The sequence below is a fragment of the Musa acuminata genome, chromosome BXJ3-1 (assembly GCF_036884655.1).
Source record: "Musa acuminata AAA Group cultivar baxijiao chromosome BXJ3-1, Cavendish_Baxijiao_AAA, whole genome shotgun sequence".
Lineage (NCBI taxonomy): Eukaryota > Viridiplantae > Streptophyta > Magnoliopsida > Zingiberales > Musaceae > Musa > Musa acuminata.
The window spans coordinates 3,494,373-3,517,049 of NC_088349.1; the positions used below are offsets into that span (position 1 = coordinate 3,494,373).

The window sequence follows — 22,677 nt, forward strand, 5'->3', positions numbered from 1 at the left end:
GATTGGTTGTGACTTGGTCGTCGTTGTTTAATTGCCAGCCCTTGCTCTTCTACCAAAGATAAGTCGGAGATGTTAATGCTCGACTCCCACCGATTCAAAGTCAAGCCTCACCCTTGATTTTGATGTATGTGAATTTTCCGAAGAAAGTTCCACATACGAGACTGCTCTTTCCAAAACCAAGCACCTTCTTCCCATCTTCTTGTGTCAATTCCGAGCTCATAAAGTTGGTGTCAAATGTGATGCCCTCTACCAAAGAAAAGTCGGAGACGTTAATGCCCAACTCCCACCGATTCAAAGTCGAGCCTCACCCTTGATTTTGATGTATGTGAATTTTCCGAAGAAAGTTCCGAATACGAGACTGCTCTTTCTAAACCCAAGCACCTTCTTCCCATCTTCTTGTGTCAATTCCGAGCTCATAAAGTTGATGTCAAATGTGATGCCCTCTACCAAAGAAAAGTCGGAGACGTTAATGCCCAACTCCCACCGATTCAAAGTCGAGCCTCACCCTTGATTTTGATGTATGTGAATTTTCCGAAGAAAGTTCCGAATACGAGACTGCTCTTTCTAAACCCAAGCACCTTCTTCCCATCTTCTTGTGTCAATTCCGAGCTCATCAAGCTGGTGTCAAATGTGATGCCCTCTACCAAAGAAAAGTCGGAGATGTTAATGCCCGACTCCCACCGATTAAAAGTCAAGTCTCCCTTGATTTTGATGTATGTGAATTTTCCGAAGAAAGTTCCAAATACGAGACTGCTCTTTCCAAAACCAAGCACCTTCTTCCCATCTTCTTGTGTCAATTCCGAGCTCATCAAGCTGGTGTCAAATGTGATGCCCTCTAACTTGTGTTGGAGGGGGGGGGGGGGGGGTTTCGGTGGACTCTCGGCACCCTTCTTTGTTTATTTTGCTGGCAAGTCTTTGCTTGTTGGATTCATTTACAGTTACATGTAAGTTCTTTGTGCAAAACTAGCATTAGCCTCTATGGAATATCAAATAAATATACTATAATAAAAAAATTAGCAATCACGTATGAGTTTTACTTTTGATTGTTCATTCAAGGTTTATCTTTTGCATATGTCATAGTTTAATCTTGATTGACACCACACTCATTCGACTCTAGAGAAATTAAATCTTATATGATTGCATTAGAACAATTTCGTTCCAATGTTTAAATTAATTTTGGGTTCAGACGATTCAATGAATGTTTCAAATAATATTGAAAAAAATATTCAGAAGCATACTTAAGAGAGCCCTTTTATAATGGGCTCTCATAACCATTATTCCTGTGATTGATACCAATTACGAGAATGATTGTTCGTTTATCTTGTGCTTAATCGCGATTGTGTTGCATTGATATTTAGGTGACAAATTATAATTGTATTGCATTCATGTTGAGGTGACAACCACACGACACTATGGTATTGATTAATATGACATGAGGTGTTAATCACGTAGTATTAATATGTCGATCATATGGTGTTGTAGTATTGTTGATATGTTTCTAAAATATATTTAACATGATTAATGATGACTCAAAATAAGTTCTAATCTCATCTTGAAAAAAAAACCTTAATAAGGAGGAGAAATAAGAATTTATTCAAAAACTACCCATCTCGTTATTATTATTCATCATCTCAAACTCTAGCAACTTGAAAGTCCATCATTTTATATATTATACAAGAACAAATAAATAAATAAGAAATAGGTAAATAAATAGATGTATATACACATATTCAATATCATGAGATTATGGATGTAACAAATGAAAGTAATGATTAATCTAATTATTTTACACTTATTTATAATAATCCCATTTTAAGTCTTATCAACCCCTCCACCTCTCTCTCTCTCTCTCTCTCTCTCTCTCTCTCCAGCTTATGAGTTGGCACGGTCGGTGGTGGCTTATAGGCTGGGCCCATCCTGAGGTAGCCCACATCATGTGAGCCGGACCGGTTGGGAGTCGTAAATAGAAAGCGCTCGAATGCAGCCGGCTGGACCGGTTGTGGCTCGATTCGGTGATATTTAGGGTTCGCCCTCTTTTAAGTAGAAGACGCTGGATCGCTTCCCCTCCGCGTCCCATTGCCCTCTCCCTCGCTCGCTCACTTCTTTCAAGCCCTAAAGCTCATCTCCGATTCGCGTCACCTGTTTCTTGTAGGTTGTTCAATTGCATGATGATTCTCCTGCCAGGATTAGATCTGTAGTTTTGTTCCCTTTTGTTATGGATGGATCTCATTGGGTTTTGCTGCCTATCTCTGGGCGTCGACTATGCTATTGCCGATGAGGACCTTATTTTTTACTGCAATATTGTGTTATCCATTCCATTTGTGTTTGTGGTCGACTATTGATTCGATAGAACAAACCCCCATCTTTTCCGTAGTGGTTTACTTGTGTGAAGATGTATTTGGTTTTAATTGGATCATTCTTTTAGCAAAGTTGGTAGCTTTTTTTCTTTAAAACACTTAAATGTCTCTTTTTTTCCTTCACTTAAAAGTGGGCTAATAATTTACTATAGTGACATCTTGTTCTATCTCATATTGTGATTGTTTTATTGAAATTTTAGCACTGTGGTTGTGAAACTGATGATGTTATACGTTGGAATACCCAAACTTAGATCTTTCCATCTTGTACCTGCAGGAGGCGGGATATTTATTTATTTGAAAGCAATGGCTGTTGTTTTCCACAATCTCAATGGTGCGTCTGGCCTCCAGAAACTCAATGACTATCTTCTTACCCGCAGTTATATTACTGGGTAGGTGTTTGGATGCTTTGGTTCCTGCTGATAAATATCTGCTGCTTTGATCATGGTATCTCATATTCGCTTGGGTTTGTTTCAGTTACCAAGCTTCAAATGATGATATTGCTGTGTATGGTGCACTTAATGCAGCTCTGTCTTCGGACTATATCAATGTAGCTAGGTGGTATAACCACATTGATGCTCTTCTCAAGTTGTGGTATGTGCTTGTCTTGGTTTTGTTCAATCTGAATGTATTGATCATCGCCTGTTGTTGACCTATGTGATGTGATCAGTGGTATCTCTGAGGAAGGCAATGGTGTGAAGATTGAATCATTTGAGGAGGCCCCATGCTCCCGTGTTGCTGGTGGCAAGGTGACATTTGAATTTTAAATAGCTTGTAGTGCATAGTATTTTACTGGTTTCGTTACATTGCTTTAGCATATTTTTCTATGAATGCAAATTGCACGACACTATTCAAAATTGTCGTACGTCCAATGTTCTATATATAATATGATAAGTTACTTGATGAGTTAATTTTCTAATTGTGATCTGAAAATTCAGGCCTCAGCAGCGGAGGATGATGATGATGACATGGATTTGTTTGGTGAAGAGACTGAAGAGGAAAAGAAGGCAGCTGAAGAGCGTGCAGCAGCTGTCAAAGCATCTGGAAAGAAGAAAGAATGTAAGTTGGATACATTTTCAAGTGTGCATTTTTATAGTTATGTTGGCTTCTGTTTCATGGCATGCATTTTGGCTGTCAAACATGCTTGTTGTGTTTTTTCCTTGAATTTTGTGAGCATGAACATATACATTTTGGTTGTTATATTCTCATCATAAACATTGTCTTAGCTGAGGATCTTTTCCCATGTGCAGCTGGAAAGTCTTCAGTACTTCTTGATGTAAAACCATGGGATGATGAAACAGACATGCAAAAGCTTGAAGAAGCTGTAAGGAGTGTCAAGATGGAAGGTTTGCTTTGGGGAGCCTGTATGTAGCCCATTTCTCTCAAACAGCACTGAGCTAAATTTGTCATTTCACTTTAATTCAGTATTTAGGAAGCACATTTCTGTCTTAATCTGATCATATCTTGTTGAACATGCAGCAAAACTTGCCCCAGTTGGGTATGGTATCAAAAAATTGCAGATCATGTTGACTATTGTGGATGACTTGGTCTCTGTTGACAACATTATTGAGGACTATCTCTTGGTTGAACCAGCAAATGAGTACATCCAGAGCTGTGATATTGTGGCATTCAACAAAATATGTAAGTGCTTAATTTGTAATTGTGCTCTGTGCATCCATCTCTTATTGCCACTTTCGAAATATGATTAAACTATCCTTTATAGGCGAAAAGGTTTATTTGCCCCGGAAAATTTTCTTCGTAAGGGAATTTTTATGTTATGTTAATGTGTCAATGTTGTCCGACCAAAATATCTGCCTACAATCTTATTTTCAGTTGCAATAATTGAGCTGTTATTTAGCTGCTTTGAATACCTTTAGTTCTCCTCATCTAAATTCAATTTTTTGACTTGAAAGTCAAATATCTTGAACCAATAACTTCTGTTAGTATCAAGACTATTTAAACTGGTGGGCATTATTTTTACCATGGCCTTTCACCTCACATTTTGTCACTACCTGTTATGGAACCATCCTGCAAGATTTTTTGAGCCAACGTGTGAATGAAAAATGTTGTCCAATCCATGACAATAACTTCTGTTTGTTCATACAATTTATTTAAAACCCATGCCACAGTTCTTGGTCCACTATTTTTTACCCATATAAAGTTTCATTGAGGGAGTAAATAATTTTTTTATTTTCGAAATGTGATTCTTTCTCTAGTTCAACTTCTTTTTCGCATGACTTTTTGTATTAAAAAAAATTCATACTCTTAAAACTGGAATTTCTTACCCCTTTTATTTATAAAATGTACCAAAAATAATGATCATTCTATCGAGAAAAATCTTTTTTTTGGTACTGTTTAGTTCATTTTTAAGACTTCTTTGTACCTTTTTCCAATATCATTATAGTGTTATATCCTTCTGTTTGCATGCCACTTCTCACCTTTAACCTTTGCCCTGATTTTTTAATAGGCGATGAATTGTTTGTTAATCATTTTATTCTTGATATATATATAAGGAGTGCTTTTGAAACTACTGCAAGATCTTGATGGTATTCAACTTTGGCACATGTCCTTTATCTTTCTGAATACTTGGGAACAGAGTTATGATTTTTATTTCTTAAATAAGATCAAGGTCTTCTAAGTTGATATTTCATCAGTTGATGTCGAAATGATTTTATGCTAAATTCTCAAGCTTTTGGACTATATTTTTATTTAGTAAGCTATAAAATGCAATTATCAGGCTATACTCTTCTGAATATACCATTTCTTAGATGGGAATGTGTTATAAGTTGTGGTATTATCCAAAAATGACATTGAGATTATCAACCATCTTATAATTAGCTGTAAAAAACATAGCTGAAAGTTGTGCTTTTATTAGTATTTCTTTCATAAATGGCATCAGCTATGGTATTTTTCTTCGGCCAAGCAGTTAGGTTTATGTTTTGCACAAGCCTAAAAATTCTTACCTAGCGTAGGTTTTGTTCCAAGCTGTGAATCACAGATACAGATATGGGATGCATGATTTTGATGCTTCAACTTTTCAAATTTTGAATGACAGTATGGCAAAGATACAACAATAGAAAATTTTTCAAAGCTAATTGCATTCATTGTATATAAACCTTTAACAAAGTGTATAATTAACTTATTATTGAGAAGCTATTTTTTTAATGACATAATTATGCAGTGATGTATGGAAGGTAAAATAAAAGTTTCTGAGAGAGTCAACTAAATTATGCAATCATAATCTGATTCTCCATACAAGCATCAATTTTATTTTATTTTTCAAAAATCATATGTCCATCCTGTTCATCATCAAATGGTCTGACACCAAAATAAAAAAAAACAAGGTCCTCAGAAGAGGTGATAACCTATTTTGAAGTAACAAAGTGCTTGACAGTTCTAAAGTATCAAACCTGTATACAAAAAGTACCCAAGCGCCATGCTGTGCATATGATTGGTATGTTCAAGAATTTTGGTCTCATAGTTTCCATGATGGACTGTTGTACTTTTGTGGCTTATGTAGTTGGTTGATCTGGTTATTTCTGTGTAGTTGGTTGCACTACCTTATATTGCATCTATCGACTTGGGAGGTTGCCATATCTTTTTTCAGAGATGCATGCCAGTTTCTGTTTCTTGTATGCCTGTCCTTAGTTTATTATTTGTACTTTGTTCTGTATTGTGCCATGAAATTAACTTAAGATGTTCATATTTGTCAGAGGACTGTTGTTTTGTTGCCTTGGAGACACTTAAAAGGCCCTGGTTTCACATGTCTGAAGTAATCTTGGCTGGTGATCCTGTAGCTGAGCTCCAATTCTTTTTCCTAGGTAAAAAAATAAGTTATTATTTTTCTGGAACATGCTCTGATAGACATTTATGAAACACTGCGGTTATCATATCTGGTCCTATGAGTTTATCAAACCCCCTCTTTATTATACTTTGTTGTTACTGCTTTTTATGCTGATGGTGGTGTTGGTTGTGTTAATTGTTTGATCGATATGCCTTGAAAAAATAAATTTAAAAATAAATTTAATTTATGTTTTCATCTCCTCATGCAATAATATATTTATTCCCATTATTTCTATAATGGTTTTATTATATATTTGGATCGACAAGTTAAGATTCTTTGCCCTGTCATGCTTGTTTAAAGAATATGATGTAGTTTACATTGGAGCAACTCATGAAAGTAGCATGCTATGATATCTGAATTATTCTTTTTAACTTTACATACAAATTTAAATGTTTTTAATTTAATTAAATATATAAATTTTTTTATTAGATTGATCTATTGAGCCAATCCCAAATAATTAGGGAGGGATTTATGGGTTTTATTGTTACTGTTGAACCAATCATCTTCTTTGTTGATGAATCTTGTGATGATATATACTATTTTGTGAACGCATTTATTGTACCAATTCTTTGTTTTAATTTAAATATTTATTATTTTTAATTGAGAAAGGCTCATTCATGCGCGTACGAACGCGTACTCTCCCGTTTCCCGAAGCACACGTGCCACGCACGTACTTGAAGTGTCTCTTTCTTCTCCTCATCCTCCATGGATTGCATGCCTCTCTCTCGTAGAAGACAACATGCAAACAGAGGACGAGACTCCCCTTCGAAAGAAGTCCTTCCTACTTTCATCCGTCACCTTGCTCGTCGCTGAGCGCCTTCTCTTATTCTTCTTCGGCGCCGGCGTCGCTCTCCTCTTCTCCGTCTCCGCCCTCTCCTCCTCCCTCTGCACCGACCTGCCGAACCCCATCCCCACCCCCCTCCCTACCATCATCCATCATCGGCCTCCTCTCGTGCCTAGTATCCCTCGTCGGCCTCTTCCTGTGGCCACCACCGCTCCGAGGCCTCCTCTCTCCACCGTCAGCCACCGCCGCGACTCCCGGAAGGACCACGATCGGCGGCGTTCCACACGCGCCACCTTCTATGACGACCCCTCCCTGTCCTACACCATCGACCGCCCCATCACCAACTGGGACTCCAAGCGCCGCGAATGGCTCCGCCTCAACCCGTCGCTGGCCACCCCGGACCGGGTCGTCATGGTGACCGGATCGCCGCCGGGGCGGTGCCCCAACCCGGGAGGTGACCACCTGCTCCTCCGTTTCTATAAGAACAAGGCCGACTACTGCCGCCTCCACGGCTACGATCTGTTCTACAACACCGCCCTCCTCCACCCAGAGATGCCCGGGTGCTGGGCCAAGATCCCGTTGGTTCGCGCCGCCATGGTGGCTCACCCGGAGTCGGAATGGGTGTGGTGGGTGGACCAGGACGCGGCCTTCACCGACATGGAGTTCCGTCCCCCGCTCCACCGCTACCGGGCGCACCACTTCGTGGTTCCCGGTTGGCCGTACATGGTGTACACCGCCCGCGACTGGGTGGGCCTCAACGCCGGTGTCTTCCTCCTCCGAAACTCCCAGTGGGGCCTCGACTTTCTCGACGCCTGGGCCAGCATGGGTCCCCAGACCCCACACCATGGCAAGTGGGGCCGGATCCTCGACGCGGAGATCCGCGGCAAGCTCACATCCTTCGCCGACGACCAGTCCGCTCTCGTCCACCTCCTGGCCAAGGAGCAGCGCCGCTGGCGCGATAAGGTGCACCTGGAGAGCGCGTACGACCTGCACGGGTACTGGGAGCCCATCGTGGGGCGCCTGGAGGACGTAGCGGCGGCGTACGCCGAGATGGAGCGGCGGGACGCCGTGCTCCGGCGGAGGCACGCCGAGAAGGAGGCCGGGAGCTACGGGGAGACGAGGAGCCGTTACCTCGACGCGGCCGCCGGCGGCGGGGGGGAGAAGGGGAGTGGCAAGCGGTGGCCGAGGAAGCGGCGGTCCTTCGTGACGCACTTCACGGGTTGCCAGCCCTGCGGCGGCGACCACAACCCGGCGTACACTTGGCAGGGGTGCGTGGACGGCATGGCGCGCGCGCTCAACTTCGCCGACGACCAGGTCCTGCGGGCGTACGGCTTCGGCCACACGAATCTCAACGACTCGGCGTCCATCCGTTCGCTGCCGTTCGGTTACCCAGCCTCCTCGCGCGGTGGCCGGTGATGGCGCGCGGTTCGCCAAGAGACTCCGCGTCGTACGGCCGTCACGTGATTTGTACGTCTGAGGCCTTCCGTGGTAATCGCCCAAATGTGATTGTATTGTACAAAAAAAAGAAGATTTCATGTCACTTTGATATCAACTATTTTTTTCTTAATGATGTAATCACAACACATCAATAGATCCAATTATAATTGTAAGCCAAGGATGTATATATAATGAACCATTATTGCAATGGAATTTGTAATGAGATTAAAGAAAAAACAAGTAATTCCATAGGTTAAATCCTCCTTTTGTTTGAATGATTGTACACCTTTCATTTTCTATCCAAAACATTCATAACCATGCTCTCCCCTTCCTCCACCATCTCCTTTTCTTTTCGACTCTTCTTCCTCTCTTCCTTCACCATTCTCTTCATGGACTGGCACCAATAATTAAAATCAGATTACAAATAGTTCGCTACATCCTGCCTTCATGGACTGCATCCAATTTCTATCGTGAAGGTTAAATCATAGTTTAATTGCTCAAGATCAAATTGTGATAATTGTATTAAGGATTGCAAGTTCTGAGAAGCACTATGTAATAAACAAAAAGGAAACATGACGATTGCAAGTTAGCAGCAAACACCATTAGTAAAATATCTAGGTCTATCTATACTAAAATTATCAATTTTATCGATAAAAATATAAAAAATAATTTAATATTTGATGACAGATAATGGTATCGTTGGCATTGACATCGACGTAATTGCTTGACCGTCTCCAATAACAATAACGATAAGGTCCTCTCTCACCACGATGCACTCGCCACCACTCACCCTGTGCCGACCTCTCATCGCTCGCCCCGCACCGTTCTGCATTTACATCGATGCTGACACAATTACTGAGCGACAACTACGCTGGTGTTAATGCAGATGATGGTGGCTACTACGACATTTTCGACGACGTTGGTAGTCGCCTCGTCGCTAACCCATTGGGTGAATCCTAGCTTCAACTGAAGCTAAGGTCAATGCAACTTCTATCGCTCCCCCTACTATCACCCGCCTTGAGTCATTGCTTAGCAATCACATCAACATCAATGCAAATGGTGGTGATCACCTCGTCGCTAATCCGTTGGGTGGTTCCCAACCTCAACCGAAGTTAGGGTTGTCGAAGCTCCTGTCGCTCCCCTCGCTATTGCCCGCCCCATGTCGCTATGCATATGCATCAACATTGATGGTGGTGGCAATTGCAACATCTACAACAAAGATGATGGCCATGTCACCACTAACCTGTTGCGCAAATCCCAACCTAGACCTGGAGCTAGGATCCACCCAATGGGTTAGCAACGAGGTGGCCCATCTTTGCCATAGACGTTGTGACGACCACCACCATATACATTAACACTAACTCAATTGTTAAGCCGACACAATTGTCGCTCGACACAAGATGTAAAACGACACAAGATGAGCAATGATAAGATCATACAACATATTCCTCATGAAAGCAAGTGACATCGTACTGAGAACGAACCTTATTATTATCAAAAACCAACGACACCACTATTTGCCACCATCGACTAAACATTCAAATTATCTTTTATCATTTATTTTTATATTTTCATAGATAAAACTAACATCGTTAAGATAAATATTCACTTTTGTAACTATAAAAATATTAATATAATTTTTAAAAATATAATAATCAAAATACTAAAAATAACTAATGATAAAGAATAAACTATAATTAACACTATATTTGTTAAATAGATAAATTGACTAAAAACCTCAACAATAAAACATAGGAAAAGCTCAAGTAAGACGAATATGTTTTGTTACAAAGTAGATGTTCAAATCCTAGCTGGAAGTGGAAGAAAAGGTCCCCCAAATAGGAGGGATGCAGAAATCACATTGTCTCAGCTACGATCAGGTGATGACCCACAGCATAATTCCTTCGAAAGCTACATCACTCGTGCATTAACTTCAACTTCTGCTAATAGTTATAAGATTTATCACCTAAAAGGAAAACATGCATTCCTTCCTCATAGTCAGCAGTGCATCATTGGTAATGTTCAGAACCATGATGGCTGCATGATGCTTACCAGAAAACATATCTACATTATAGGGATGACACAAATTTCTAGCTACCCAAACTAACATCCAAGTTTGTTGCAACATCCACGCTCTAACATACATATGTTACATAATGTGGCTGCAAACAGCAAAAGTTAGCATGAATGTAGAAAACCCTTGCAAGTTCAAGTGCAGACAGTCTTCAGCCTCTTTGCAGCCTGCACAAATCCTACAATAACCTGCAACTCATCCAATTGCTTCAGGATAAACAACAAGCAATTGGGTTCACAGAATCCATTGTCAACTTTTTTGGTTTTTTGATAAAATTTATTATTACAAATGCACACACACACGAAAATACTAGACTTGCCTGTGACATAAAATGCCTCTGGACTACATCAATTAGTTGCTCCTTAGAAGGGTTAGGACTGGCATCCACCTGATGCAGACCGAAAGCACGTGAGTTAGATAAAACAAAGAAAAGGATATGCTGGAAGAAAAAATCATCATATCGGCACCAACAAGAGAAATCTGATACATATAAAAGTTAACCACAAAAAGATTGCGTAAAGATTAACTTACAAGATTAAAATGACGCCAATATCTCCATAATGCTCTTGTTTCTAGCTTGCTCAGGTCAACTTTCTGCACCAACCACAGAGAGCATCTCTTCATTAGTTACACCAAGGTACATTTTAAGTGATCCTGACATTAAGTTTGCACACCAAAGCAACCCAAAGGATAACAATCAATAATGGCACAACCCAGAAACACTTGTAAGGCATTCTATAACATGTCAGGTACCAAGACCCAAATGCTGAATCATGTCTAATAGAGCCAGCCCATAACACTGTTCACGCTGCAGTTGTTCATATAAACTTACAGTTATACTCCTGGAAGATGTAACAGATCCCTTAGAATGTGAATCACAAGACAGAGACCGGCTCAAGGATTTGTTAGACGATCCCTTGTGATGCCTAACCCTTGACTTGTGTGGCTTTTGCAATTGCATATCATCAGACACTGCAAAAAGTGATTGCGAAAAAAAATTAAATATGATGAAACCATGCCAGAAGCCCTGATCAAAGTAGTAATAGGTGCCTTTAGACAAGCATATCCCATCTCAGCAACAATGATACTTTATTATAAAAGAAACTTCCTATATATCAGGATGTACTAACAAAACATGGATTTTTCACAGCCTGAATCATAAGTGCATTCCTATTTTAAAAGAAAAAAAACTATAAAAAAGTGCTGAAATGCAAAATTGAATTTTTTTACTAATTGAAACTCGACCTTGGCTATATTTAGCTAATGAAAGAGTATTTTAACACATATATGGAAAGTAGGTTGTGTAAGTTATGTACATCAGTAACATGAAGCCTCATAATAGAACCTACTAGCAAATCGAGTCAGGGAACATCCTTCAAAGTTACCTAAAGACCACATGGTCATCTTAAAATAAAACCGCAGCATAATACTTAGTGTATTATCATGTTCCTGAAGAACATGGATATATACTATCAACCTCAAAAATAGTTTCTACATAATCATGCTCTAGTGTACTACAACAACACTTACTCTATTACAATGAGGAAAAAAGAGACTCAGATTCAATAATGAAGTTGCACTTCTATAGAAAGTCCAAAAGAAAATGACAAAATTATATGTATATCATTCCAAAATTAGTATCTTTGGTATTTGCCCATCTAAATTTAAGTTTATCGTATGTCCTAACAAAACTCAAAAACATGCAGATATATCAGTATGGTTGATCTCCATTAGTCAGACCGTTTTCATAATAATGTTAAAACTCCAATCAACACTGCTACCTCTAAAAAAAAAATTATATACCTCCTAAATTAGTAGTTTTTGTATATATTCATTAAATTTAAGTTTAGGAATTGAGGAGGTGAAAATGTAATGGGCATTTTAGTTATTAAAAAATTTTAATACTTTTTTTGAACTCATCGGTAACCCTGGTCAACAATGGCTAACCTGAGTTTATTAGAGGAATGCTAACAGGGATAGCACATTTGGAAGAATTAAATTTGAAGAATATATGGAATAACTAAATATTTGAAGGGATATATATGCCACCTTAAAATTTGGAGCTAATATGCTATATAGGAACTCCTAAAGGATAGATATGAAGAAACCCAAAATTATCAAAATTTGTAAATACAATTTAGTCTTTGACCAGTCAGTCAGCAACATACAACATTTGTTGGAAAGACGAATCTTTTCCTACTCGCTGCAATATATAACAGTTATTTGGAAGCCATATCCTGTGACACAGTTACAAATTCTCTCTTATACAAAGCACAGAAGGCCAAAGAATGGGGAAAAGGAAGACCAGGGCAAAACTGAACAAACAAACAACTTAGCTACTTAATGCAAGAAGATGTAGTTAATACATGATCTTGTGGAGAAATTGAAACCATCAGCTTGTTCGACCTAAAAGATAATACAGATCACTGTATCTCCTCAATTGGTCCTACATAATCAATGGTTGGTAAATGGTACATTTTTAATTGAAGAAAGGAAATAAAAAATATAATTGATACATACTTGGCCAATAGTAAGCTTACCCATATCTGAACCATTCCATTGCATGTTGTCACATTCAGTCTCATCATCATCCTCATGGCCAGTAGGGGCTTCAATCACACTGAGAGCATTTCTTTGCAGTTTCACTTCAATACCATTAGTAAGAACCTGAAATTTCATGGGAAATAATTAGAATTATATTACTTCATACTAAAACACAGAATGTGATATCTATCACATGATTTCATCTAAGCTGACCACAATTAGGAAGAAAAGAATAGATACATAAACAATTAGCAAATGATCAAACTTAGAGTAAAAGCTTTAAGCTAAACTGAACAGTAGTTCAGTCTGCAACCCTGAAAGATAGGGAGTAGGCCTTCATGTCCTGCTGAGCATCAGAACTACTAATAAACAATAATGTTTTCTCCATAAAACATCATACATCTTCAGTCAAGTAATTAATCCAGTTCATTTTCCATTTTGACAACTATGCCAGCAAAAGTAGATTCATCCTAAGAGAACAAATATGCATAAGAACAGGATCATGCAAACAAAGCAGCAGAAAAATCAGATTACAATGATCAGATAATTTTCAGAAATTGCTACCTGAGTTCATTCAGATTTGGTGTATAATGTACTCAGATGGATGATATCAGTAGCAATTAAAACTTGCAAATTTGGGCACATAAAATCCAAAGTAATGCAGGAAAAAAACATTAATTTAGGGTCCAAATAAGGAATACTGATGAAAAGTTAGCAAGTAGCATATATTATATATAATGTAAGGGACCAAAAAAGAAAGTTCAGATCAAAGAATATTTATATCAAATGAATATTGATTTAATAAATTTAATTAAAAAAATACAATTCCTATGAAATAAGAAACTAATTTCTATATAAAAAAGTCAAACTCTTTTTCGTTTCCTTTTCTTTCTCTGCCCAACCACAAGAACTGACTTATCATTACACTAAACCTCAGATCTACCAAAAACAGAAAAAATGTCGTTATAGCATTTGACAAACCAATCGTGATTAACCAATTACACCTTTCAAAGTTCCATATCTACTAACACAAACCACTAATCTGCTGAGAATGTAATGAAAAAAAAAAAAAAGCGGAAGAAAATTCGCCATAAGTGCCGTCCACATTTAAAGCCAACAGAGCATTTTCGATTATAATTACTAAGATCGAAGAAAATTAACAACTTCTTAGATAAAATAGAAATGTTAAAGAGACGAAACAGTAAAATTTTATTAGAGAACTTTCGCATGCAGAAACCGAAAGATTCCAAAAATGATACAAACAAATTTAAGTTATATAAGAACCCTAATCTTTCGATCAAACTCCACCTTAAATCACTAAATCTGTATTTGCCTACATAAATGCAGCTTTAATTACAAGAAAAGAAGAGGCAAACAGAAACGATCATTTTCATTATCAGAAACCACACGGTCAAAGTGTCCTTTTCTTACTACTAGAAAACAAGAAAAAGACCCATCAATTCGAACTCTAGATACATTAAATTGGACCACATTGCACAATTAAAACGCAAAAAAAGGAAACCCCAATGTTGTAGAGACTGAAACCCTAGAAAATTCAGCACCAACACCACTGAAAATCTCCGAAAAGAACAATCTTTCCTTGCAGAGAAGCCCAGAATCCAACCGGGAACGAGCAAATAAGGCAACTTACCAGCCAATGCCATCCGCCGAGACCGACGGCCTTCTTGACGACCCCCTGGAGACCGACGAGAACCGATTTGGTGCGGTTGTTGCCGGTCACGACCACCTTAGTGTGCCGCGGAAGCACCGATAGCTCCTCCTCGCTGCTCTCCCCGCAGCCCTGTTGGCATCCGCCGCTCATCGCCAGCATTAATTACCCCTCCCGCTCCCCCCGCTCCTCTCCACCTCAATTTTCACCAGAAAGTGTCGGAAAAATCCAAGGAATCAGATCCAGGCGCCAAATTGGATGCGGCGATCGAGCATTGCGATAAAAGGTTGGAATTTTGGAAGCAATTAGAGAGAATTTGGTGGGAATTATTTGAAAGAGATTGACGGTGTCGGAGTGTGCGTGAGCGAGTTTTCTTTTCGCTCATCGTCTTTTCTCACCTTTTATCGTGTGCGTCTCTTTCGGGGCCATGAATCCCGACGACCACTGTAGAACCAATGGAGTACTGCCACGTATAGCAGGGGCGTGGTGAACCCGGCGCTCCTCGGATTCGAAGATAGCGGTTACGGAGGACGAGCGTTATATTTCTAAAATGACGATTTTACCCATACTTCTTCTGGTTCGAACCCGCTCGACTTTTTATTATCTGTTTCAAATTTTTAGCTGTATTTTATATTTTTTACATTTCATTTTAGTATATAAATTTTTGAATAACCGATTTGGATAAGAAATGTATCGAAAATCTTTTGTCAACGAATAAGCGCTCAACAATTAGATGCAGTATTATTTATTTATATATAAATAATTTATAATTTTTATTTGAGAACAACGACGAAGCAAAGATTCACATATACGTAATGGATGGTGATGATGTCAATATGGTGGCCTATCGAGGGTAATAAGGGAAGGACGAACAGGGGACGGTGACGGAGAAGTCACCGTTAGGTGGGACCCATATGGTGTTGTAAACTTATCTCTCGTCCTCCTTCCACGTGACGGTGGAAGAGGCGTCCGTTTGCGGTTCGTTATACCTTCTTGTCACCAATAATTTAGGACCAGTTTGTTACTCGATCGTTGATTGGCGAGTAGGACGGTGCAATCGGGCCCCACATCTGACGCTTCAGTCGTCATCACAATGGGTACGTCCAAAGTGGATCTCAGGATAATCACTTATATTCCCCCGTCCGACACCCGCCGTCCAGCTACGAACCCCGGGAAAAAAATATCTACGGGCGGCGCCACTACGGGTTTTCCCGCCACAGCCGTGGAATCTCGACCGTCCATCCTTCGCTTCCCATCCTTCCACTGTGCGAATAACTTGAAGCCAAATGCATCATCCCTCGTGGAAATAGGAAATGAATGCTTTCTGCTTAGGCATTGATTCATCGAGTGGAAACTCCCAGCACAGAACGCAAAGCAGTAAAGAAGATGATTCAGACATGGATTTGGCATTCAAGCCTCGGCCGTAGGGAATTCCAGTAATGGTAGGTGTTCTCTCATTCAAGGTCTTCATGAAAAGACAAACTGTTTTAATTGGAGCTAGCAATATCCTGACAGGATTCAGCATCATCTTTCAGAAGTGACAAGTTGTTTTTGACTTCTGTCATCTCTCTGAGACATCAAGCACTAAAACACTCCTTTCAAGGCTATCTACTCATCTTATAGTCACAAAGTAGGATCCCAACGTTTCTTCTCGGCAAGATTTGTTGTGTGTTTCATTTTACCGTTCCCTCCCAATGATTTCATCGGTAGCTTCTCATCTCTGACAAGCATGACATTTAGAACCAGCTTTGAGGACTGTAGCCTTTGTTTGGAATCTTAGTTGACACAATAGAAATTTTTTCTTGCAGGCATATTTAAGGCTGTCAGCATGGTGTAAATGAGGCTTTTATATGTTCATGTCAAAGACTATGCATGGTCTCCTTCCTGGTAAAGAAACTCAATCAATGCAATAACAGGAAATATGTGACTAGCCACTGTTAAAGCAATAGCATTGAAAGGACAGTTCGATAAACCAAGATAAACTGATATATCTCCAAAGTTACAGCATTGCTCAACAAAGTTCAGATCTTTTTCCTCATCATGAAGCTATTCCACTCAATTGGTCACTCAGCTGCAAGGTAAATTTGGCTGAACAAGCTTTGATGCAGTGATGCATATCTGTATCCCTTCTCACTCTGCTTCGTCTCGGAGGGAATCAGGGAGCATGGTGTGTCCAAATTTATTATGGTGAGTTGTCCCTTTTCTTTTGGCTTCTACAAGCTTCTTTGAGGACCTACAGCACACTTTATTATGCTCTTGTAAGCAGCATGGGCTTTCATTCTTCGATGTAACTTTTTGAAATAAAGTGACTGGTGATGGAAGCTGCTCCTTTTCTCCACTTGAGGTAGCATGGCTTGTGTCACTGGTTTTACCATGTGGCAAACTAGAATCTTTCAGCTTGCGAGGACTCAAAGTAGACCATCCATAAGAGATGAGAAAGACATAAATCTGGCGGCCTGCAGGCTGGTTGGCAAAACCAAGGAGGAGGGTGGCAAAAGCAATCAGAGAGACTGAAAATAGAGGAGCTTGTGGAAGGATGTGGGAGAAGAGTGGTGGCTGAGGTACCGAGAGAGATGGTAGTAGCTTGCCTTGATAGGCACTGATCTCAGCTGAAGGCAAACTTTTCACCTTAGTTCTGTTTTATGGGATTTCTCCTGGTGTGCATTGATGGATGTACTCTGTCCCATCTTCTATAACATTGGATGGGATCTTTTGAGCTTGGAAATCACAGCACTAGATCAGAGAGGATGGAAGGATTTCCTGTGTTTTCCTCCATGGAATTGTCAAGATTTAGTGCCACAATAGACTCTTGCTTCAGTTTAACATATCCCTTTCCTTGTATTATGCTGATCTTTTTTTATTCTGATCTGTTTTATTTGGTTTAAGATACTCCTTTGATGTTATTTCCTTGTTCTTAAGGCTTTTATATCAGTTGTGAAGATTCAAAATCATACAACAAGCATAAGAGAAATGCATTTTTTTTAATTGCAAATGCTTATAAAAAAGTAAAGTTGTGAGAAATTCATATGATAATAATAAAAAGATAGAGACTAATCTCCTGAAAACAAATACTAATTAGAAAGTTGGCTTTTTATTGAAACAGCCAGCTTATACTGATAGACAATGTATTAATTACAGATTCTCAATCACCAGTCCAACTAAATTGACAATTAAAGTATCATAATTCTTGCCAGCTATGTTAGGATCAATTTCACAAAATATGCACAATAATTATTCAGTAACTCCTCAGAAGAAGACCTGATTAGTGAGGGGGTGACATTACAAAACTCAATAATGCATGACACCCTTCTCAAACTAAATCATGTGTTCTAATGGCAATTGTGTGAGCCCCAGTACAAGATGTCCATAAGGTTGATCACTTTGAAGGTCTCTTGAATACAACAATCCTCTTAGCAGTATTAGTAGGACTTGGTTCTCGCAGAATCATTCTTTAGCAGTATCAGAACAGTTCCAACTAGGTTCAGTAGCAGATTGCAAGCCTATACCTCCCCCAATTGTCCTGTTACTGTTAAAGAATGGTTCACATGCATTTCTATAGAGCTCTCCTCTTGATTCCGTACAATTAAAATCACACTATAGGTTAAAGTATATCTCATCATCATTGTAATATCAGATGAACCAAGACAATCTACTTGAATTAAGTAGCAAATTCTTTGATCTTCTCGGTCCAAGAAAGGTTAAGCAAGTTATCGAGGTTAAGAAAGGTTCACATAAATATGATGCTCAACTATTATGTTAGTCATGTCTTCATCACCAAAACTAAGGTGAGCTGTAAAATGTAGTTGCTTAATTGCTTCTAGTTTTATATAATTTCTTCACAATGAGTCTTAATATATGATTCTACAATATATCCAATTCTGTTCATGCTATGAGCAATTTCTTAAAAACAGGGAGATTACAAATGAATGTAAGCTACGTAGGGGTAATTACATATTACCTCCTATAGTTAACTATGATTAGTATCTTAATCCTTATGCTTTAAAAAGTAGTATTGGGATTCTTTTCTTTATGAAAGTGAAATATTAAACCTCGATTCTCCTTATGTCGTTAACTTCGTCGATGAAAAAAATCTCATGTATTATTACGTGCAAAAAGACGTGAATAAAAAAGATAAAAACATAATTTTATTTTTTAAATTATTAATTTTATATAAACTTTTTGTTCAATTTTCTCTCCCCCTCCTCTTTCCAACTTGCTAGCCCGTTGCTACCACACTTGGTTGCCCTCGATGAGCGAGCAAGTTAAAAAGAGGAGAGGAGGAGGTGCGGTTCATGAAGTTGGTAAAGTACGAAGTAGCAAACGTTAAGGTGAGGTTTTATAGTGGCAGCCACGACAATGGAGTGCTAGGGATCCTGGCCTATGCATTTTTGTCGAAGAGTGATAGTTTGCACCTGGACATGACGGAGCGATGGGTAAGAGATTTTAGGAAGGAGTTTATAGGCAGTGATTGACCTATAAATGGATGAGTGAATACGACGGGTGATGAGTGAGCATGTTGAAAAGAGAAGAGGAGGAGGAGATAGGTATGAGAAGTTTATATAAAATTAATAATTAAAAAAATATTATATTTTTATCATTTTCATTCGTGTCATTTTTGTATGTGATAATATATATGATTTTTTTCGTTGATGAAGTTAATAACGTAAGAAGAATCATAGTTAAATATTTTACTTTCGTAAGTATAGATATTATAATAGTATTGGATTGAAATATTTTATTTTTAAAGTATAAGGATTGAAATACTATTATAGCATTGGCTGAACTACTGCTTCCTACCGATGCTATTTGCACCTTTGAATCGTAGGATTTAACTGTTGTATAAAGCTCAACGAGGGGATTGCTAATGCTCCCTCTTCTAACTCTTGTTTCGATCGAAAACCTATTCACTGATCTACATGGATGTATTCATAGACACTGTGAGATCTGTGGCAGTTGTGATAGAATGAATGCATTGTGTAAACGATTCCCGGCGTGGGTCAAATGGCAGCAAAAAGTTATAGAAGGCCTTCTCCATGCGATGTGTATATGTGACCTGCTAATTCTATTGCGGTTCCGACATTATGTGCTTAGGGCTTTATATATAGGATTTCGTATCTCGTCATCGTGCCGTGCTATCCGTTGACCAGTTTGACTGTAAGTGGGAAGCAAACAACTGGGCCGTCACCAAAGAGAGTGGCCCATCTACAGCCCATCATACCCAAGATAGTATAAAGAAACCTTATATATAGTGCTTTAGGGTTTCCCCCCAGTGAAGCCCTATTAAAATGTACGCCTCCGTCCTCGCTCGATCTATCGCTCCATCCGCCTCCTTTCCGCTCGTCTTGGAGCCTGGTTTTTTTGTTCCCTTGTTTCTCCGTTCCATTCGTTGTTCCTACCGAAATCCTGTGGTTTTGATCGAATTGTCGCTCTTGATGACGAGAACAGAAGCAGACGGGCGGTCAGAACCCGATGCCGTGTTGGATGTCTGCGTCCTCGTAGGCTTTTCCTTGAAAGCATCTGAGAGGGACTTCATCGCCCTTCTTGTCGATCTCTACTGCGCCTTTTCTTCCACTCTTTCCCGTGCTTTTTCTTCCGTTAGTTCCTATAAAAATTCGATTTTTTTTTTTTCTGTCGAGTTATTGCTCTCGATGACGAGAGAAGAAGCAGACGGGCGGTCAGAACCTGATGCCGTGTTGAATGTCTGCATCCTTATATGCTTTCTCTTGAAGGCATCTGAGAGAGATTCCACAATTACTGTAGTTTTACATGTATTATTTGTTGGTACAGATCTAACTTTTATCTAATAGTCGTGGTTGATGCGCTATGATGAAGAATTTTTTGTTTTATGTCTGGACATATGAGATCCACTTGGTGTGTATGATTTGTTGTGATTCTTCTGAGCAATATCAACCCACATTTTTGTTACATTTGAATTAGGTTTAGTTTTCCTTGATTTGATATCCTTGAAATTGCACCAGTTACCCTCCTCTCTGGTGTTCTTTGAATCTGAGGGGATATAACGGGTGCAGAAATACAAATGGTTGGCTTACCAGCCCATTGCATGCGTCTAGTTGTTGCTCTGGTGTCAAATGGTCCGATCGAAATTCCTGTCAAGCATCAATATGATATAAGGATTTCACTAATTTCCTCCTCCCATGAGAGTGGCAAATGATGTGAATTTAAAATCTTATCCTACACACTGAATCATGGTGTGGACCATTAACTCCGCTTATTATCTGATGCCCTCTCTTTCAATCTTTTCTTATGCTAACTTTACTGTTAATTGCGTTTTTTAGGCATTGCAAAGATTGATTTTATGTATGCTTTAGTATATGTACAAATGTTTGTAATGTGCTAAGCTGTCACCATTAAAACGGAACTATGTTTCTTTCAATGTAAAAGGAATTCTATATGATGCTTTTTTCTTGTGTCATGCAGATTTATTCATTAGAGTAGTGCTTATGCTTGCTTTGCACTATTCCAGCTCAAGTATGATTTAGTTATACAAACGTGTGTACTCTTGATGAGTTTATTATGATTTTTAAACCTTCAAAATATAGATGCTTTCAAATCTAACTTTCTCGTATGTGGGTGGCAAGTGATGTGAATTTGAAATCTTATCCTACACACTGAACCATGGTGTGGACTTATAACTCCGCTTATTATCTGATGCCACTTTTTTTTGCTTCCACTATCTTTTTCAACCTTTGTTTGCTAGTTTCAGTTCAAGCTGTTCATATATATGATTGTGGCATATGCTTTCACATATGTTCAACTGTTGACAGTAGTTGTAATGTCATTCTTTTATTTCAATTAATTACAAAATTGATGTATTCCATAATGTACTTGACTATAAATATATTTTTGTTAGGTAGAATTTTCTTGCTTTTGCTTATATAAGGTTTCTTTTCTTTGACGTTCAGCTTCAAGACTAGCTATGATGAAGATTTACTTATATGTCTCGACAGATGAGGCATTTCTATGATTGTAATACTTCTTCTGAGCCTATGTCAATGAATTTTGTTACAATTGAGTTTGGCAACATGTTAGTATTTTAATCTATTTGTTTCTTGGGAGTCTTTGTTTGTTGATCTGTAGATATGCTTTGGAAAATGGTATCAAACTTAATATTTGTGTTTTTGAAAATCAAATTGTTCATGTTACTTCCAAGTTAAATTTTTATACTGTAGATTTTTCAACTTTTTTATTCGTTTCTGTTGCTATGATAGTGAGGTTTGGAGTGTCTTAGATGATGTACTCTGAAGATAATCATTTTTATTTATTTACTTGTCTCTGTGCATTGCTGAAGCCTCTTCTCTAGAGTTGAATCTGGCACTCCTTTAATGTGAATTTGAATTTATGTTGGAAACATATTTAGGATTACACATAATTCTCCTGCTATAGTTTATATTAGGACACTAGGTGTAAAGTTTTTTTATTACAAATAAATGAGCCTGGAAGATACTTGTGCTGCATATTGATATACATTTTGCCATGCGTGAAAAATTAATGCTTTCTGATGAACTTCCAAGTTTGATAATGTAGTACATGTTTAAAGATCCACTCGCAGATGGCTGATTAATTGAAACTTGCATGTCCTGACTGTGCCTTTCTTTTGTCAGTGGTGCTATTTCCTTTAGACAAGGTGTGCTGCTGTTTCTTTTTTTAATTTTTTTACTAAAACATACACATGATTACTATGGTTGTGCAATTAATTTGGTATTCAACAATGTGGAGATTGTTTAAGAAGAGATGCAAAAGAAGTCAAGGATAAAATGTGATTAAAAACTGAAGAATTGAACGTTCTGCAATTTCTGTTTTGCCAAACCTGCAAGTTGAATAATAATCTACTTGGATGTTACAATGCTGGATGATAAACTGCAATTGGTGCAGAGTCATTGTCTCCAATGATCAAATTATACTTCTGAGGGATCTGAGAGGAAATTTGAACCTTCAGTACACAATTCCAAT

General features: G+C 38.6%; 3 protein-coding genes and 2 non-coding genes across 6 annotated transcripts; 4 read left to right on the forward strand and 1 right to left on the reverse strand.

Moving 5' to 3' along the window:
• The first annotated feature begins 1,990 nt into the window (after positions 1-1,990).
• LOC103987544 (elongation factor 1-delta 1) lies at positions 1,991-6,283 on the forward strand. 2 transcript variants are annotated; one of them, XM_065135022.1, is made up of 8 exons: positions 1,991-2,148; positions 2,632-2,746; positions 2,832-2,948; positions 3,025-3,103; positions 3,293-3,413; positions 3,605-3,718; positions 3,834-3,995; positions 6,068-6,283. In XM_065135022.1, coding segments are annotated over exons 2-8 (681 nt in total). In that variant the 5' UTR covers positions 1,991-2,148; positions 2,632-2,660; the 3' UTR covers positions 6,070-6,283. The 2 variants fall into 2 exon arrangements, with proteins under 2 accessions (XP_064991094.1, XP_064991095.1); XM_065135023.1 differs by having other exon boundaries at positions 1,995-2,152.
• Positions 6,284-6,428: 145 nt separating this feature from the next.
• LOC135628396 (galactomannan galactosyltransferase 1-like) lies at positions 6,429-8,597 on the forward strand. Its single transcript, XM_065135021.1, has one exon. It carries the CDS (start codon positions 6,938-6,940, stop codon positions 8,396-8,398), a length of 1,461 nt encoding a protein of 486 aa, XP_064991093.1. The 5' UTR covers positions 6,429-6,937; the 3' UTR covers positions 8,399-8,597.
• Positions 8,598-10,357: 1,760 nt separating this feature from the next.
• LOC135629048 (uncharacterized) lies at positions 10,358-15,087 on the reverse strand. Its single transcript, XM_065136177.1, has 6 exons — positions 14,689-15,087; positions 13,034-13,160; positions 11,326-11,465; positions 11,025-11,087; positions 10,813-10,881; positions 10,358-10,699 (listed from the first exon to the last, which is right to left on the reverse strand). The coding sequence occupies exons 1-6, from the start codon at positions 14,866-14,868 to the stop codon at positions 10,628-10,630; spliced, it is 651 nt and encodes a 216-aa protein (XP_064992249.1). The 5' UTR covers positions 14,869-15,087; the 3' UTR covers positions 10,358-10,627.
• Positions 15,088-20,866: 5,779 nt separating this feature from the next.
• On the forward strand, positions 20,867-20,953 carry LOC135630094 (small nucleolar RNA R16). Its single transcript, XR_010493619.1, has one exon. It is a non-coding gene; the product is annotated as a small nucleolar RNA R16 (small nucleolar RNA).
• Positions 20,954-21,296: 343 nt separating this feature from the next.
• LOC135630095 (small nucleolar RNA R16) lies at positions 21,297-21,383 on the forward strand. Its single transcript, XR_010493620.1, has one exon. It is a non-coding gene; the product is annotated as a small nucleolar RNA R16 (small nucleolar RNA).
• Positions 21,384-22,677: the final 1,294 nt, after the last annotated feature.

Coding starts and splice junctions, on each gene's coding strand:
- LOC135629048 (XM_065136177.1), bottom strand. CDS start 14,868: ATGCTGGCGATGAGCGGCGGATGCCAACAGGGCTGCGGGGAGAGCAGC. Junction 10,882..11,024: donor ATTGGCGTCATTTTAATCTT/GTAAGTTAATCT, acceptor GGTCTGCATCAG/GTGGATGCCAGTCCTAACCC. Junction 10,700..10,812: donor AGAGGCATTTTATGTCACAG/GCAAGTCTAGTA, acceptor TTTATCCTGAAG/CAATTGGATGAGTTGCAGGT.
- LOC135628396 (XM_065135021.1), top strand. CDS start 6,938: ATGCAAACAGAGGACGAGACTCCCCTTCGAAAGAAGTCCTTCCTACTT.
- LOC103987544 (XM_065135022.1), top strand. CDS start 2,661: ATGGCTGTTGTTTTCCACAATCTCAATGGTGCGTCTGGCCTCCAGAAA. Junction 3,104..3,292: donor CCCGTGTTGCTGGTGGCAAG/GTGACATTTGAA, acceptor CTGAAAATTCAG/GCCTCAGCAGCGGAGGATGA. Junction 3,414..3,604: donor ATCTGGAAAGAAGAAAGAAT/GTAAGTTGGATA, acceptor TCCCATGTGCAG/CTGGAAAGTCTTCAGTACTT.